Source organism: Mustela nivalis (assembly GCF_964662115.1).
Source record: "Mustela nivalis genome assembly, chromosome: 7".
Taxonomy (NCBI): Eukaryota; Metazoa; Chordata; class Mammalia; order Carnivora; family Mustelidae; genus Mustela; species Mustela nivalis.
In genome coordinates this window covers 60,760,097-60,780,153 of record NC_139026.1, presented here as the reverse complement: position 1 = coordinate 60,780,153, position 20,057 = coordinate 60,760,097, and the positions used below count along the sequence as shown (strand labels likewise).

Sequence of the window (20,057 nt, the reverse complement as noted above, 5' to 3'; positions counted from 1 at the left end):
TGGAATGATGTCTAATAAATGTTGCATAACAATTTCATTATGAATTTCAGTGACTATAATTATTAGGTAATCTGAAAGCTATTAGCAATATTTGACTGAATAATTAGCACTATCAATGACCTAATATTTAACTCTCTTTGTATCATCTATATACATGTATAATCAGAGATAGAACAAAGACAAAGGTCTTGAATGCCAGTACATTATCTCAATTATCTCGTGGTCACTTAACTTGGAAACCCAGCTGCAAACCAGAAAGTAAAAAAGAAAACAGCCTCTGAGCAGTAAAAACAGATGTTGGAAAATCAATGTACATATATCCTTACTAATTCTCAAAATAATGGCAAGGCTCCAAAAAAGCTTAGTTACCAGATTTTCCAAACAGCAGAACAATATACACCCCCAACTTATTAGGGTGTCTGAGACTGAACCATGCTAAGAGAGTAGTCTCTCTCTCTCTCTCTCTTTTTTTAGATTTTACTTATTTATTTGACAGACAGAGATCATAAGCAGGCAGAGAGGCAGGCAGAGAGAGAGAGAAGCAGGACCCCGCCGAGCACAGAGCCCAACTCGGGGCTCGATCCCAGGACTCTGGGATCATGACCCCAGCTGAAGGCAGAGGATTTAACCCACTGAGCCACCCAGGCGCCCCAAGAGAGTAGTTTTGAGAGCCTAAAAACAAAAATTTGAGAAAAATCTGAAAAATCTCAATTATGATCAGATCTCTCTGTAAATTAAAGCAAAGAAGAATGTAACTGTACACATTTAATGATTTTATATGAATAGAAAAATGAGCAAAACCTCTGTATGTTTTTTCCCCCAATTAAAAAATGTTTCTGCCTGGATAATTTTAGCATATATTATTGCTAACATTTTCATATAGCATGTTTAATTTCAGATCTAGAAATACCTGTAACAAACACATACTATCTCTATTCTAAGTAACCATGATCTTTTCCTTCTTGACTGTTCCCCTAATGGTCTTCAGTGGTAATAAAGAGAATGTGGATCATTACTCTTCAGTTTCTTCTCCATTTTATGTAACTGTCTTAGGTATATTCAGCTGAAAAGGTCTCTCTTGATTCCATCTTTCTTTCACATCAAATAGAAAATAAACAAAAAATACCTGTTTATAAAGCCAACCTCGTCTGACCACAGGTGCATTAGGGTTCCTCTTAATTGAATTCGATCTCTTTCCAAAATTGTGAACTTTTTTTGAAGCTCGTGAAGTCTAAATAGAAAAAAGCAAAACAGAAAATGTGTTATTAATGTGTAGGTATTTGAATTTCATCTTCGTAGTTTTATCTCTTCATATTTCTCTGAAACTTGCAGGACTTAATCTTTTTAGGTGAATTATAGCAATTCTGCCTTTGAGGACTTCCTTGTTTCAAGTGTAAGAATTCACAAAGAATTTTTCACCTAGGATATTACAAAGAATCACAAGTTTTACAATCTGTCCTTTAAAATTGGAACATGCAATTTTTTTTTCAAACAAAGGAAGAGAGAGAGTAGAGTGCCCATGCACGCACAGAAGTTGGGGTGGAGTCGGGTGGAGAGGCAGAGGGAAGAGAGAGAGGATCCCCTGTACTCTCCAAGCTCAGTGTGGAGCCTATCCGGTGGCTTGATCCCTTGACCCTGAGATCACGACCTGAGCTGAAACCAAGAGCCTCTCAGTTAGGGCAATGAACATTGTCTGCAGCTAAGGTCATGATCTCAGGATCCTGGGATCGAGCCCTATATTGGGCTCCTTGCTCAGTGGGGAGTCACCCTGAGGATTCTCTCTCTCTCTCTCAAAATAAATAAATAAATCATAAAAAAGAAAAGAAAAGAAAAAGGTACAATGTATGGCAGTATTTTGTCCTACTTGCTATATAAATTGAATAAACCTTGGGTAAAAATGAACAAATCTTTAAGAGTTAATGGAAAGTAGATTGTTTTTGCTTGCTATCTGCTTTTATTTATTTAAAGATTTTTATTTGTTTATTTGACAGAGAGAGATCACAAGCAGGCAGAGAGGCAGGCAGAAGAGAGAGGAGGAAGCAGGCTCCCTGCCAAGCAGAGAGCCCGATGCTGGACTCGATTCCAGGACCCTGAGATCATGACCTGAGCCGAAGGCAGAGGCTTAACCCACTGAGCCACCCAGGCGCCCTCTGAATTTTTATATAACATAAAATGCTAGTAGAGTAACTGAGCATTATAATGCTTCATTAATATATTTTTATCAAAATCTAGTGAAATGATAGGTAGGTTGAGGGCCAGCCAACAAGTCATTTATTTAGAAAGAAAGCTGGATTGGAACCTCAAACTTTACACTAAAAATTTTCCAGGTAGATCAGATATAAAAATGTCAAAACAAAACTATAAAAACACTACAAAAGAGAATGAAAGATTTTTAAAAATCAAACAAACTCCGAATGCAGGTGGGCTTTCTAAATATGACATAAAACCCAAAAATCAAAATTAAAATGAGATTAAACCATACATAATCATGCATGCATATCTGCAATTCATATAACAATAATACCTTTAATGTTCTAGAAATCAATAAGAAGAAAACTTATAACCTAGTTTTTAAATGGGCAAATTATGTAAAATCACTGCCCAGAAAATGAAATTTTACTGTTAAATATATGAAAACAATGGTCAAACGCACTCATAATATGAAAAATGTTAATTAAAATTAAAAAGGCTACCATTTTTCACATATCTGATTTTCAGAGGTTAGAAAGTTTTCTGGCACAGTACTTTGACAACATTGTGGATAAATAGTCATTTTCTTCATGTAATAAGCTCCAAGAAACAGTAGAACAGAAATAGTCATTTGACAAAGGAAAGATATTCCATACCTATTAAAACAGTTATTTTAAATGGATAGATGCACACAGTTGGTACCGGTTGCATCACAAGGTCGTTTGGGTGCCAGAGCTCAGAGGTGAGAAGTAGATGGGTCCTAGTATACCATTTGAGTTTTATACTATGTTTAAGCATTACCCAAGAGTAAGCTAAAATTAATCAAGAAACACGCTTTGGGGAAAATGTGGTTGATACTGGGTCTTAATATACTATTATGTACTAACAGACGTTTCAAAAAACCAAATTCTTATCTAGATTCTAGATAAGTTGAACAATTAGAAATAATTTGATGTCATTCACTTTTATGAGAACTCAAATTCAGCTTCTTTGTTTTTGTTGGTTACCACTACCATTCCTGCCAAAGTAAATCTTCATGCTAAATAAAGCAGTATTTCAGAAGACTGTGTACCCTTATGGACACTTTTAAGAATACAGTAAACACCATCTGTCTTGTATTGTTTAAGTTCAGAGTTGCCCAAGGAGAAAATGCTACATGACCTTAAGCAGATCCTTCCAGTCTTGTGTTGACTTGATGTGATATGTTTTATATTTTATGTCTGAGTATTTCTCTTGACATTTGACTTTACACTGTTCACTTTCTATAATTGAAACAACACCATTAAAAGCAGATAGCAAGGCGCCTGGGTGGTTCAGAGGGTTAAGCCTCTGCCTTCGGCTCAGGTTATGATCTCTCAGGGGTCTGGGATCAAGCCCCGCATGGGGCTCTCTGCTCAGCAGGGAGCCTGCTTCCCTCTCTCTCTCTCTCTCTCTCTCTCTCTGCCTGCTCCTGATCTCTGTCAAATAAACAAATTAAAATCTTTAAATAAATAAAAGCAGATAAGCAAGCAAAAGAAATCTTTAAATAAAATCTTTAAAAAAAATTCAGAATTACTTCCATTATTTGGAAATTTACATTAACTTATAATATTCTACAAAATCTCATTTTAAGAACATTAAAACAAAAAATGTTAAAAGAGGCATTTAAAATAGATAATTGCCTATTATCCATTTCTTTACAATAACCATAATTTAATATTATAATTATTTTACTCTATTTTTTTTTTTAGAGAGAGACAGCACAAGTGGGAGGGGCAGAGAGAGAGAGAGAGAGAGAGAGAATCTCAAGCAGACTCCACACTGAACATGGAGCCCGATGCAGGGCTTGATCTCAGGACCCTGAGATCATGACCTGAGTCAAAATCAAGAGATGCTTAACCGACTACGCCACTCAAGTGCCCCTATATTATTTTTAAATTACAATCCCTTGATTATTAATCTTATAATTATTACTATAAAATTTTTTTATAATTTTGATATCAAATTTTATAGAGTATTTTTATTATAAGTTATAAAATATTATTAATTTTAATTATTATCCCTATGCTATTATCCCTTGATTCTTTTGCATTAATTTAAAAACTGAAAAGCAACTTCAAGGCAATTATTTATTCAGATTTAGTAGCATATTTTCCAAGAGTTTGTTAAAATTTTCTTACTAGAATTCTGAATTTAAAATACTAATATTGTGGTTTAAAGTTCAAGAAGCAATAACTATAAATTTTTATAGACATAAAATCTAGGCTCCTAGGATTACAGATTAAACAATTACCATTTTTCTTTCTAATTATAGAGAAAAACCATCTACCTTTATTTCCACTTGACTATGGCACTTTTAATATAATGGATTCTAAATATATCAGAGTTATCAAGCACACTGGCACAAGGCTTCTCTTTGGCAGTAAGGGATTTTATATTTATTTTTTAAAAAGTCAGTCTGCTCAGGGGCACCTGGGTGGTACAGTTGATTAAATGTCTGACTCTTGGTTGCAGGTCAGGTCATGATCTCATGGTTGTCTGGCTTTGTGCTTTGCACAGAGTCTGCTTGAGATTCTCTCTCTTGCTGTCCCTAAACACCCCTCCCTAAAATAAATAAATCTTAAAAAAAAATGTTTGTCTACTCAATCTAGGTGTACATAACAGTCAGAAAAAGGGATTTCTATGCCATTCATCTTTTAAAACTTCAGCTGATTCAATAAATTGTCATTTTCCCACACAAACATCCATTACATTTGCAAAATTATTCAAAATCTGAATTCTATAATATTTTTTAAAAAGTCATTAAACTATTAAAACTTAATCTTACTAGTTATATATTTTATACCATTGCTTAAGTCATTTACCTCAAATGTAATTAGGCTCATGTAAGAGTAAAAATAAATTTATTATTGATATTATATAATTATTATTCTACAATCCTAAGTGCATTAAGAGTACTAGTAATAGATGCTACCATTACACCAGCTATCAAAACTCAACAGTAAGCAAAATAACTTACTCTGCCTATAGGACTCATTGGGTGTGCCGCATAATCTGAAGTCATGTTGTAGTTAGAAGCTTCGTTTATCATGCTTATAGGTCGTTCCTTCTTCTCTTCAGGTGTCATGGTTGCAACGGTCCTAAAAATATGTCAGAATGCTAAAACTCGTTGTATATGTTAACTGTTTTACAATGAAGCTTCCTGAGAGTTAACAAAGCTGGTGTCTCACTTTTTCAAACTATTTGGATACTAGTTACAGCTTAATAAGCCCTAGAGTCAGAGCTTAATATTTATAACTACTTTAAATAAAATTAACATTTCTTCTAAGCACAACATAGGTTAAAGTCATGTTGATTTTAATAAGCATTATTACAGATATTCTACTTGGTCATCTAACTGGAAAATTAAAACTTCAGTTATAAGATTAGCTACTCTAATATTGAAAACAATAATGATACTAAGAACTATTTTTTTGTGAACAGTGCCAGCATATAAAGTATTTTCACACATATTTCATTTGATGCTTAGAACAATCCTGAGAAAGAATCACCACTCTCTGTGATTTAAGATGAGAAAAACTGAGCTCAAATTAGTTTAATAATTCGACCATGTTGATAGTTTCTCTGACCTTAAATTTCCGACTCCTGGGCTTACTACCTGTGCTTGTATTGGAAAAACAGCTTGAGATTATGTTCTTCATGAAAGAAAGTTTTAAACTATGTTCTATACCATCCACCGTAAACAGATGGCTCTCTGCTACACCTGCCTGCAAATACCCAGATAAGAAAACTGCTAAACCATACTGTATTGAAAATATGGGTAAGAGCAATCTTATACTAATGACCTTTAAAGTGAAGGCATTCCACAGAATTCTTTACTTACTGTTCATTCACTACAAAAATACAATTGTCCTGTGATGGCTGTCCTGTGACTGGATGTTTACAAGTCACTTTCCTTTCATTGTGGCTAAAAGAAAAAAGAGGAAAAGAGAAATGTGTGTATGTACTTCTATTATCAGAAATGCTTTTCTAATATTCTGGTAGCAAAACAGTGACCTACTGTAACAGTAGTGAACAAAAGGGATGAAATTCCACCTCCCAGGTATGCAGTATCCAAACACACCCTTTCTACTTCCTACCACGTATATACACTGTGTGTGAATGCTACTACAGTTCTACCATACAGTTAAAATGCAGCTCCTACCCCCCAACACCTGACCTTAATTCTTTCTTCTCACACCTTATAAATAAAGGTAAATTGATCTGGTTCCATGCTTATTACGTTTTACATTAGATAGATGGGACACAACAAATAAGTATGAGTAACTACCTACACCTCCATTATTTTGTATCTTAATTTAGGCACACGTATAGAGAACTAATGCCAAATTCATATACAGAAAAAAAATTAAAAGTGCTGCTATATGGGTACTAATAAAAAAAACAGTACCACAGGAAGAGCAATATTTTTTGGTGTTTTGTTTTAGTAAAGAATCTTTACATAAATAATGTAATGGCATTGAGTTTTACGATACTTAAGTACATTATAGAAAATGAAAGCTGAAGGAGAAAACAAGAATCTTAAATGTACAAATAACAGAAAGAAAGAAAAATCTACTTATTATCTTTGCTGAAAAAAATTTGCTTTCAATTAAGGATGGCTATTTCTTAGAGAAATACTATCCTTTTTAGACTGAGTGATAAGATTAGGTCTCCTGCTGTCTTCTTGAAATGAGAAAGGAAGAGAAATTTCCCAAAGTAATTATCTAAACCAAAATTACTAGATGTCAAAAAATATGTAATATACATTGATAGATTAAATAACAAACATCATCATTTGTAAATTAAGTTTTTCCCCACTGGGTAACATACAATAAGGCAATCTGTAAGGGAAGATGTATCATTGTTGTGCCCAACCTTAGAAAATTTACTTTCATTACAGAGAAAAATTTCAAGATGTTGTAACTGAATATTGCTTTGTTAATCTTAAGAGACTGTATGTGCTCTATATTTTAGGAAGTCTATAACCATAAGACACAAACTTTACATATTTAAATTTCTTTTCTATAGCCTAACTTCCATTAATATTACTTTTATTGGTAACATAGTACTTGGAAGTTTATCCATGAAATAAAACTGAAATCACAAAAGAGGTATAGACACAATTTTAAAAATATTACATATTTTAAAAAATTACATATTGACTACTGTTAGAGTAGAATGATTGATGGAATATAATGTGTTTCTATTATTCCTTTAGATAATTGGTCTAACAAGTTTACAAGATCATTAAATTATCAGGTTTTTCCCCTTTAAAAAAAATTAAATTCAATCAATTAACATATAATGCATTATTTATTTCAAGAATACAGGTCTGTGACTCATCAGTCTTATACTTCCCAATGTCCATCACTCAGCCACCCCATCAGTCCACTCCCCTCTCCTCTAGCAACCCTCAGTTTGTTTCCTATGATTAAGAGTCCCTTATGGTTTGTCTCCCTCTCTGGTTTCATCTTGTTTTATTTTTTCCCTCCTTTCCCCCAAGATCCTCTGCCTTGATTCTCAAATTCCTTTTTTCAGTGATATCATATGATAGTTGTTTTTATCTGATTGACTTATTTCACTTAGCACAATACCCTCTAGTTCCATCCACATCATTGCAAATGGCAAGATTTCATTTTTTATTGCTGCATAATATTCCATTTTGTGTGTATACACATACGCCCAACATCCTTATCCATTCATCTGTCCATGGACATCTGGGCTCTTTCCATACTTGGCTACTGTGGACATCGCTCCTATAAACATTGCAGTGCACATGCCCCTTTGGATCACTACATTAGTATCTTTGAGGTAAATACCCAGTAGTACAATTGCTGGGTCATCAGTTCTATTTTCAACTTTTTGAGGAACCTCTATGCTGTTTTCCAGAGCGGCTGCACCAGCTTGCATTCCTATCAATTACCAGCTTTTTGTGATGGTTTTGTTTTTATACAATAGAGGTATTAAGATTTGGTAGGTTTAAATATTTATTTAGAGTGGTGTTTTCACTACAGAAAAGTTATGTGAGTGACTTTCTAACTTGCTGATTTATAAAAGTACAGTGGTAGAAACCTAAAGTCTCATGTGGGATACCAGTTTATGTAGTAAGCAATACACTGATTCTTAACAGAAAAACTAAGAAAAAAATAGCCTCTGGAGGTAAATGGAAAATATTGAAGTACCCAGATGTGATGAATGCTATGAACGCCTTGAGGTATGTAAATTCTGATTTTTTTTTTTTAAATTTTAAGATTTTATTTATTTATTTGACAGGCAGAGAGAGGAGGAAGCAGGCTCCCTGCCAAGCAGAGGACCCTGGGATCATGACCTGAGCCGAAGGCAGAGGCTTTAACCCACTGAGCCACCCAGGTGCCCCTGTAAATTCTGATTTTAAGAGTAAAACCCTGTGGGGGCAAAGGCGGGTAAAGTAACCTGGGATAAGGATTAGGACACCTTAACAATAAAAAATGGAGGATAGCACCTTTTTTCCTTAAAGTCTCTCCTTAAAAGCATTAAAAAGCCAGTGTTGGTTGTGTGGCAGAAATACAGAAATACACAAATTCTTAAAAAAACGAACAAAAAACCCCAATATTGCAAAAAGAAAGCAAATAAACCCATATATATTGCATTATTTACCTATGTTCTGTCATCTGGCCTAGGAGGAATATAGTAGACTCTAATCCTAATATTCCAGAAGCTTTAAATTATACCAATATGGCTCTGCAATGATTATCTGTCTAAGAGACTTCTCTGATATCCTGACCATTAAACAGATATGGGTACCCATTAGACAAGACATACAGGAATGGAGATATTTAATAATGACTGGTTAAAAAAAGAGCACATTCTTTTTCCCAAGTGGATGTTATTTTCAATTAAATTGATGTTTTTATTGTACAAGCACTTTTCAGATCACAATGTTTTAAATTAAAACTAAGTAAAAATCTTAGTGTTCTATTTTAAAACACCAGTGACTAAAATCAATATAAAATACAAATATATTTATGTTCTTCTTTTATTTCTTCAAAGTATCCAATCTATTTTCTTTTACCTAATATTGATATTATATTGACATAAAATTCATATAAAATCTACCATGGCACTCTAACATGAAAGTTTTTTACAGGCCTATTTCCTATTTTAGAGATACTGCAGGTTTGGTTTCAGATGACTGTTTGAAGGCAAATATTGCAATAAAATGAGAAATGAATTTTTTGGTTTCCTGGAGCATATAAAAGTTATGTTTATACTATTTAGTGTGTGATAACATTATGCCTAAAAAATGTACATATCTTAATTTAAAACGTTTTATTGCTAAAAAATACTATCACCTGAGCTTTTAGTGAGTCACAATCACTGATCACAGATCACCATAACAAATGTAAAAATAATGAAAAAGTTTGAAATATTACGAGAATTCCCAAAATGTGAGACATGACGTGGGTGACTGCTGTTGGAAAAATACTGACAAACGATTAACTCAATGCAGGGTTGCCCCAAATCTTCAATTTGTAAAAAACACACTATCTGTGAAGCACAATACAGAGAAGTACAATAAAACGAAAGATATAACTTTTTCCTCTCTCTCTCTCTGTATATATATATATAAAACTGTAACATAAAATAAGTAAGTTCCCTCAAATGTTTATTCATTTGATCTGTCTTATAAAATACTCCTAAATCTGGCTCCTGGGAACTAATTTATTTATTATTATTTTTTAAAGATTTTATCTAAGACAGAGAAAGAGAGAGAGAGAGAGTGAGTGAGAGCACACGCACACACAAGCAGGGCAGAGGGAAAGAACAGGGAGAAGCAGGCTCCTGGCTGAGTGGGGAGCCCGATGTGGGACTCAATCCCAGGGGCCCGGGGTCATGACCTGAGCACAGGCACATGCTTAACAGACTAAGCCACCCAGATGCCCTCCTGAGAACCAATTTAAACAACATATTTATCAAACAGGAAACTCACAGTAATGTTTTCTAATTATTTCATCAAAAACAAATTAAAAGTTGACAAGCCAAAATATCAATTCCAGTCTTAACTGCTTAAATGTAATTTTCTACCACCTCAGAGGACTGGCAATCCTTACTGCTCCTGTACAAATAGATTTTTATATGCAGTTTTACATATTTAAAACTGTATTTGAAATATATTAAATTTCAAAATCATTCCTTCTTCTGTTGGCATTTACACCTCATTTTTATAATAATGTTGCATTTTAAAGTATGTAATGGCAAGGGTAAACAAAATTTCTTCCTTCCTTTCTCTTTTTTTAAAAGAAGGCTCCATGCCCAGCAATGAAGCCTAAGGCAGGGCTTGAACTCATTACCCTTAAATCAAGCCCTGGGCTGAGATCAAGAGTTTGATGCTTAACTGAATGAGCCACCCAGGTGCCCTAATAATTTCTAAATCACACACAGAAACTAAAAATACAAGTTAAATGAATACTGAGTGCTAAATAGTGAAAGCACTGTAAATAAAATCCAAATGAGTCTTGAAAAAAATCTCCACAAAGCCATCTCTGTTAATGCACAGAATTCTTTGAACACATGATATACTAATTCTTTATTTTATATATATACATATATATGTATATATTTAGTGCTATACACATATCTTAACTAGGAACCGTGGGAGGGGGCTGGCCCACTGCTTAAGTACCACGTCAGGGCCACTGCATTGGCACAAAGGAGGACAGACTGCTCAGCAGCAGGAGAGAGGGTAGGGAAGATTCTCAGCCTTTCTTCAGTTCTACTGAAGTTTTCGTCCTCCACCTGCTATCTTTTTTGTACTCCACAAGTTTCTTTTTTCTTTTTTGGAAGGGGCTCAAAATTCAAATCAGGAGTACTATCAACTCTGCTGTAACACTTGTGGAAAAGCGAGCTCTCCAATGTGATTCATTTGTTAGGGAATAACTTGAGTATCACATAAATCCTGTGTTTGTTTATGCATGATTTTGTCTGTGATCTTGTTTGTGTACAGAGGAAGTACACCACTTATACAACTGTACAACCCCACTATCTGCCAGCTACTTTAGCTCATCGCTTGTTTTATGAAACACGCTCACTCCCATGCAGTGACACATCTTTTTAGAGTTTCAGATATGCCAACTTCCAAAACTGCCCCAAAACTCACAAGCTGAAACCCTCCCAATGTTCACTTCCATATACAGACCCTTTTTGAAAGCAAAGGGTATCTGTAGTATTTGTGTTTCCTAACCATTTAACAGTAAAACAGTAAAACTGTACAATGGCTTTTAGTTTCCTATCTTTATTTTTTTGTGTAACTAATGAAGTTTTTGAGTAGTCTTCTAATAAGTCATTTTCTACAAAAGCCCCCTGCTTTTCATGTTGCACAGTGAGGTGACTTTTAGGAGCAATGTGTTGTGTTACAGCAAAACTGATTGCATCATTAAGTTATAAACAACATAATTCTATGCTGTTAAAAGTACATTTGAAGCTTTGATAGAAAAGATGCCATTTAAAAAAAATCCTTGTCGGGGTGCCTGGGTGGCTCAGTGGGTTAAAGCCTCTGCCTTTGGCTCGGGTCATGATCCCGGGGTCCTGAGATCGAGCCCCGCATCGGGCTCTCTGCTCAGCAGGGAGCCTGCTGTCTCCTCTCTCTCTCTGCCTACTTGTGATCTCTGTCAAATAAATAAAAATCTTAAAATAAATAAATAAATAAATAAATAAATAAATAAATAAATAAACGAAAAAATAAAAAAATCCTTGTCAAGAGATTTTATACTTTCCATGAATGAAAAGGTAAAACTGGAAAGGTATGATGTTACATAAATTTGTTTCTAGAGGAATCCTTAGAAATAAGAGATAAAATTCAGGTCTTGACATAAAAAAACTCATGGTCACAGAACAAACTAATTCCCATCTTGTCTTTCAACTCTGTGGCATAGCAGAAGTCCTAACTTAAAAAAATACGACACCAGGTATTCATCCACTCTTACTTCCAGATTTCTGTGATGTTATATTTTTCAAGATTTTATTTTTTTTTAAATTTATTTGACAGACAGATCACAAGTAGGCAGAGAGGCAGGCAGAGAGAGACAGGAGGAGGAGGCAGGTTCCCGGCTGAGCAGAGAGCCTGATGCGGGGCTCGATCCCAGGACCCTGAGATCATGACCCGAGCCGAAGGCAGCAGCCCAAACCACTGAGCCACCCAGGCGCCCCTGAAACTTACTTTCTAGTGGAGATGTTTAAGAGGATGAAAAGGGTGAACAGCATAAACGCGGCCTGAGACAGAGTAAGTCCTTGATAATTGTTGCTTATTTTAACTGGAACTCCAGGACTTTCAGCACATCATTGTCATTAAAATACTGTTCGGTCAACTGTTTACATTAAAACAGCTTAAATTAGTACCCACCCAGTAGGCTGCGCTCATTCATGGTTTTTTGCTTTCTGAGTTTCAGTTACCCACGGGTTAACAGCAGTGATGATCCTTCCGACATATGCCCTAGGAGGTCACTGAGAGCCTCATGCTCTAACACAATACCTGTGTCATTCACCTCCCTTCATCTCATTACACAGGCATTTTAATCGTCTCACATCACAAGAATATGGGTGAGGACAGTACAAAATATTTTGAGGCCATATTATAGCAGGTGGCTCTAACTGCTCTATTTTATTATTAATTATTATTAATCTCTTACTGTGCCCTACTCTATAAATTAAACTCTACCATAGGTATGTATGTATAGGAAAAAACAGTACCTGTAGGATTTGGTCCTATCCGTGCTTTTAGGCATCTGCTAGGGGTCTTAGAACATATTCTCTGCAGAAAAGAAGGGGCTACTATACTCAGTATTTATTGTAAAGGAATAAAGTTGTAATCTCTTAACTTTTCATATTTCTGGTAAAGGCTTCTGCCCCTAATACGTCAAAAAGGCAGAGGGGAAAAGTAATTCTAATATAAAAGTTCCAAAGAAAGATTAGCTGTGTTTTTATGCCAGCAAAGGCAATATGTGAGAAGGTTCTTAAATAGTGACAAACAACACTTAGAAAAGAAAAAAAAAGAATGGACTCAGCTATTCCAGAGAGATCAGGGCTGAAGGAAATAGGTCATATTCACTAGCTCAGTCTGATGATCATGTTCTATCAGCAGTCCAGATAAAAGGGCTAAATCAATGCCATTTTTAGAAAGGTATCAAGAAATCAACAAATAGCAACACAAATTGCTTGTTCTTTGACGTTATGCCCTCTTTGCTATTACAAGACATGCACCATTTACTAAATTGGAAGATCAAATGCAAGACCTGCTTATTTAAAGCCTCTTTGGAACTACTTTATCCAATAATAATTTAGTTTTAAAAGATCTTAAGGTGAATAAATTCGTGTATGTATATGTTTCTATCAAATTATAGAAAAAACAAATTAAAAATGACACATCTACTGGAGATAGACTATATCCATATTCTACCTGATTCCTTTTCAAATCCTCACTTGTGAACCAAATAATACATGATCTAAGTAACTATACTAGAAAATCTAGATGAAGCTGGGCCATTTTAAGCAGCACTAATCTTTCTAGCAGCCTACATAAAAAAGGAAAGTTGAGGGGGTGCCTGGGTGACTCAGTCAGTTAAGTGTCTTCAGCTCAGGTCATTATCCCAGGGTTCTGGGATGGAGGCCCCCCAACCCCTATCAGGCTCCCAGCTCAGCAGGGAATCTGCTTTTCTTCCTCTCCTTCTGCCCCTCTCCTCGCTTGTGCACTCTCTCTTTGTCAAATGAATAAATAAAATCTTAAAAAACAAAACAAAACAAAACAAAAAAACACCAGAGGCTCCTATAGCCTCGTTATGGAAACAGCAATTTGCTGGGTCAGCTCTTAGTAGCAGGTGCTTAGTAAGCAGGAATAACTTAAACTGTATGGTAGCACACTGAGGACAGTGGAGGTAGCCTCGTTATGGAAACAGCAATTTGCTGGGTCAGCTCTTAGTAGCAGGTGCTTAGTAAGCAGGAATAACTTAAACTGTATGGTAGCACACTGAGGACAGTGGAGGCTGGTATTTGTGCTCCTTTCCAGGGTCACTGAAGCAGGCATTTTTTGTTCAATCCACATTTCTAGTCTTCCTTCAGAGGGAGACTTGTAAGGGAGGATGTCACTGGGATCCCTAATGAAATACCCTCTCCACACAATAAATGCACAAAATTGCACATTTCATATATAAACCTCAATAAAATTATGGGTTTAAAAAGGGGGAAAAAGATTTTAAAATTGGATTATGTGTATGTGTGTGTTGCTATTGAGTTGTTGGAGTTCTTTATATATTTTGGGTATTAGCTTCTTATCAGATATATAATTTGCAAATCCCACTGTTTTTGTTCTTGCTGCTTTTGGTGTCAGATTTTTTTTTTTTTTTTTAATGTTTTGGCCAACTAAATGCCATGTTCTGGATACTTCTTAGTATTGCAACTTTCTCCTGTGGAAATACTTGTTTGTGTGTGAGTGTGTGTACATGTTTTAACACCTTTGTTTCATGGGTAATTTCAATGACTGCTTTAATACAAAGTCCATTCTGTTTTTAAATTTAAGAAATACCAAAATCTGCTACTAACATTGTTAATAACCAATATAATTCTTCTGAGAAATACATCTGACAGGGCAGTGTTTTATATGTGCAACTGTGGCAATAACATTGAAGATTCATCCACTGTGCATAAAAAAGACATAGTTTTAGAAAAGTATTCCACAGAAGAGATTTTGGTTGTCTCTTACCAGACTCAGAGGCAAACCCCTTTGTATGATTTGTTCTGAATCACGCGTTTCCCTTATGGGAAAGAAAGAAGGATTTAATTAAATCTAAGAAAAATAGGGTATCAGAGTGGTTTGGCAGTTCCTCCGGCAGCTCTGGCACTGAAGCTGATAGCATGACTGGGACTCTCACAAGGGCCCAATCCATAGAAGAAGGTGCCACATCCTCACAGCGTTGTTAGATGGGAGCAAGGCGGAAGAGATGTGGGAACTACGGAGGCTATTTATGTCTCAAGTTAGGCTGAAACTATAGAGCCAACAGCTCAAATGTGTACTGATGACTCTTGTTTTTAGTACCCTTCTACTTGAAACAAAACGGAGTACTATACATTCTCAATTTATCCTTGGTTTCAGTACACTTTCAGACAGCAACACTCCCCGGCTTGTTTTAAGATTGAAGAGCGTTTATCACTGGAAATCATCCAGCCTTATCACTTTGAGACTGAAACAGTCTCAAATTAGGTTTTAAAAACATGTCTATAGCAGTGACTTAGTTATTAAATCAACTGGTTCTATGGTAGTTCACAGTAATTTCTAAAATACTGTTAAATGTTAAGTTTGTTAATGTTTTATACAGATAACTAATTTGTTTTTCTTTTAATCAAAAGGAGAAAATGTCATGTTGAAATCTGACTACCAAAATGACGATGTCTGCAATTTATTTTTAAACTGAAAACATGCTGGCATGGAAAACAGTGCCTACAGTTAAAGGCAATGTTTTAAGAACAAAAGAAAAACACTACAAGAGACTCAGTTCTTGAACCTTAGTTATGTGAAGAAATAACCACTGAGTTAGTAATCTAAAGGGTGTAATTTTTTTTTTTTTTTGCAAAACATGAAAAGTATATATTTCCTTTCCACGCATTTCGTTCTAAATGCCATTTGCCTTTAACTTCGAACTAACTGCTTCCAGACATCCTGCTCAAACCTCAGTGATTCATTTACCCACCATCTCCTAAGGTCTTAACTCTTTATCTTCTGCTCTCCCCTTCCTTCTCTCATCATTTAGAAAATGGATCATCTCCTATTGGGCGGGGGTGGTTAAAAAAGAAAGGATTTCTCAGGTGTGAGTCCCTTACTCAACCTGACTTCCAGCAATAAGTACTAAAATCATCCCCTTCAGTCGCTACCACTTGTGCAGGACAGTGAGGGCAGCTCACATACTCAGTCGTCACACCTGCACTGCAAATGTGACAATTGATCCTCTCATAGATCCTTGGAGGTATTACTATCTACCTTTATATAAATGAATAAATTGAGGCTCACAGCATTTACAAAGTTGTAACAAGTCACAGCGACAAGATGAGCAAGAGGCAGCTCCAAGGCCTGAGCCGTGTCTTTTCAGCAGCTGCCCCTGTCTGGGCTCTTATCCCAGCCACAGAGGCTTTTCAGTCCTGCCCTACATCACTGTTTCTGCCCAAAGGTACTAAAACAGAACACTGTGCATTCCTTAGCGGTCCTTCCCCTCTTCCACAGACCAGAGACACAAGCCCCCCTCACTGTTCCTCATCTTGCCTCCTTCCGCCTCAACTGCCTAGCATCACCCCAAGATCATGTCTATCTGAAGCACAGTAATGAAACCTTTCTGAATTCCAATTTAACTTTAGACTCCCCATTTCTTTGTTTTAAAATTTCTTAAGGTTTTTTTTTTTTTAAAGATTTTATTTATTTGACACAGAGAGATCCAAGTAGACAGAGAGGCAGGCACAGAGAGAGAGGGAAGCAGGCTCCCTGCTGAGCAGAGAGCCCGATGCGGGACTCGATCCCAGGACCCTGAGATCATGACCTGAGCAGAAGGCAGCGGCTTAACCCACTGAGCCACCCAGGCGCCCTCCCCATTTCTTTTCTATCTTCCTATTCTCTAAGGCTTCACAATCATTTTCCACTCTTGGATCTCAAAATTATCACAACATAATCACAAATGTTGCCTCACGTTTCCTAATTATAGGTACCAAAGAATTTAAGTACAAATAGCAGCAATTGTAAAGCCTGGGTTTTATAAAAGCATCCCAAAGGAACTGAAAATCTCATTTTTTCCTCAAGGGGAAAATATGAACATGACGTAATAATGCAAGTACCAAGATGGAAAGCATTAGGTACAATAAAGAAAAATTAAAACTACAGGGCTTACATAAAAATTCACCTGATCTAGTTTTGGGTTATTTATAATTTCTAAATCACCTTTTAAACAAAACCTCAAATAAGGCCAACATACTCACTTACAATCTAAAAACACTTTTTAATAGATTTTAAGTAATTTTAGAAGTAACGCAAGAATAATTCAACTAACTCCATGCTAGTTATAAACAAAATGTACCTATCACATTAATAACTGCTACATATTCTGAGTGTTATCAAGATCACTTGATAAATTATAAGTAAAAATACCTAAAATGATTTAGGTAATTCTTTTAGTTGTAAGCCATTTGAGTGACTCTTAAGAAGCTTTTAAGTGGGAAGATTAGATGGCACTTAATGGTTAGAACAGAAATATATTTCTTGGAATATACACACTCACCAACCAAAGTAATTTCCTGCCAAGCATTCAAGAAGGTGACATCTCTGGTTGCCACCCAGAAATCACCCTATGAGAATACACAATGGAAGACATCTCCATCACTGCCCTAAGTGATGATGGTTATGTCCCCAAGACTCTTTTAATAGCATTCAGATTCACCTCATTTTAATGAGGCGCTCTAATGTTTAGAAGAACCTCTTCAGTAAGCCTTAAGTTTTGTTTTGTTTGTAACATGGGAACCAAAACCCAAACAACAACAACAAACCCTACCCCACAGGACTTCTGAAAGAATGACGTACTTGATAGCACAAAACTATATTATCTGGACCTAACATGGTACGCACTAAATATTAGCTAAACTTGAATGTGCTCGAAAAGAGTTCTTGAAAACTAAAATGGTATCACTTCCTTGATTACAAAGTTTCTGGCTCTCTGCTTTGTCTTAAATGTGAAACACAGGGGACGCCTGGGTGGCTCAGTTGGTTAAGCAACTGCCTTCGGCTTGGGTCATGAACCAGCGTCCTGGGATGGAGATCAAGTCACATCGGGCTCCTTGCTCAGCGGGGAGCCTGCTTCTCCCTCTTCCTCTGCCTGCCACTCTGCCTGCCTGTGCTCTCTGACAAATAAATAAATAAATAAATAAAATCTTAAAAAAAAAAAAAAAAGGTGAAGCACAGTGGTTTGCATATGACTACAATGAATGAAGAACCTGATAATTTGATCTAAGGTTAAAGTTTACTGTTGAATAATCTATGCAAAAAAAAAAGCACTTGTAAAACTACATAAGGGGGAAAAGTGCTAACGGGATAAACAGTGGTTTAAAAAAAGATTGATTTAAAAAAAAAAAAAAGATTATTTATTTATTTATTTGACAGACAGAGATCACAAGTAGGCAGAGAGAGAGGAAGGGAAGCAGGTTTCCCGCTGAGCAGAGAGCCCGATGCAGGCCTTGATCCCTGGACCCTGGGATCATGACCTGAGCCGAAGGCAGAGGCTTTAACCCACTGAGCCACCCAGGCGCCCAAAAAGTTAACCTAATTCTAACTTACACATAAAGAACCACATAATTTCAAGATCCAGTTGTTTTATTGTCAATGAAACATTCTTCCCAATAGTTGCACTGACAGAATAGCTCAATTTAAACATAAAAATCAGTGATCACTGAACTCTGCTCTCCTTCACTGCAGTGTTTAATCATTCTGATACTGCGTGAGCTTTAGCGGAACAATCACTCCAAGAAGGAAAAGGCAGTTACTAACAAGTCAAATGATACTATGAAACAAAGATTTTATAAACAGAGAAGAGTAACAGAACCACAATCAAAATAAAAAGGGGAAGCCAAGTCCGGACTGGTCTTGCTTAGCAAGGAAAGAGCAGGGAAGATGTCACAGAAGCGGGTGCCATTGGAACTGAGCCCCAGTCTAGCAGCCGTCAGAGGTGGCTAGAATTTAGCACAGTCTGAAAGGAGGGGATACAGAAATGGGGCAGAAAATCTAGGCTTTGAGAACAACAGACCTACATATAAAACATTCACTATGTAAGTTGTGAAGTCATGTTATCTGCTTCACTCTTAGGAGGAAAAAGATATATGTATTTTTAACTCTCAAAAGGTTAAATGCACTTCTGTGATGCACATAACACTTAATTAAGGCTCCATTTAGTGAACAAATCATTATCCTTGAGTAGTGAGAAATTTCTCACTTACAGATGAGGTAGGAATGGGACAGAAATCTGACCAGGAACGGCAGGAGAAGCCCACTTCCTACAGCAGAGACAGTAAGTATAGCAACCAATGGAATCCTGTGGCCACTGCTGGGCATGGTGATGGCAGGACTGTACTCCAGAGACACATCTCTGACAGAGTTTGAGGCTATGGTACCCTATCAGTTGGCTTGATAACTAGCAGGTTTTCATCGTCACAGTGAAAATGAAATCTCTCCAATACAAGGATCAAGGGAGTCTCCTTATTCATTTAACTTGCTTAACCAGTTTATTTACTCATGGTCAGGTATTTACTAAGTATATATGATACACAAGGTTTTGTACTACACACTGCTAGAAAACAAATATATGGTGCAAGACCATTAGCTTAAAGAATACAATTTCACCTCAGTTTTACTAAGCTAAATTTCAAAAAAGAATAGCACTATTATACTTTTCCATCTGGCTTTAGAACTCGTGGGGAGAGTTCCTTAAAGCATACCTTATTCACAAGAAAACAGACAAGTACTTTATTCTCTACTGTTTTAGACTTCGGTATGACTTTTATGTCAATTTCAGGTTGTGCTGCACCCCCCAGCCCTGGGTTCTGCTCATCCCTCTCCTGTCCCTGCTTTTGACTAGATTTAATTTCCTGTTCATACAAAGAAGTTTAAGTACCTTCCCTTCAGTTGAACTTTAGCAGCATTTAGGCCAATGACCTCTGATGTCATAATGCCTCAAAAACATCTTTGTTTAAAATGTATACGGAATATATTACAATTCATCATTACTACAGAAACTTCCTATTAAGTTTAAAAAACAGGCTATTTGAAAACTATGTTAAAATACTTTAAGTGGGTT

The 20,057-nt window shown here is 36.0% G+C and overlaps 1 protein-coding gene across 21 annotated transcripts in view; it reads right to left on the bottom strand.

Moving 5' to 3' along the window:
* PLEKHA5 (pleckstrin homology domain containing A5) overlaps positions 1-20,057 on the bottom strand; it is a 237,422-nt gene that overhangs the window by 90,921 nt on the left and 126,444 nt on the right. For all 21 annotated transcript variants that reach the window (XM_082740620.1, XM_082740621.1, XM_082740623.1 and 18 more), the window contains 3 exons: positions 6,053-6,136; positions 5,189-5,309; positions 1,127-1,231 (listed from right to left, as the gene is read on the bottom strand). In XM_082740620.1, coding sequence (XP_082596746.1) covers positions 1,127-1,231; positions 5,189-5,309; positions 6,053-6,136 — 310 coding nt within the window. The remainder of the gene's footprint in view (positions 1-1,126; positions 1,232-5,188; positions 5,310-6,052; positions 6,137-20,057) is intronic.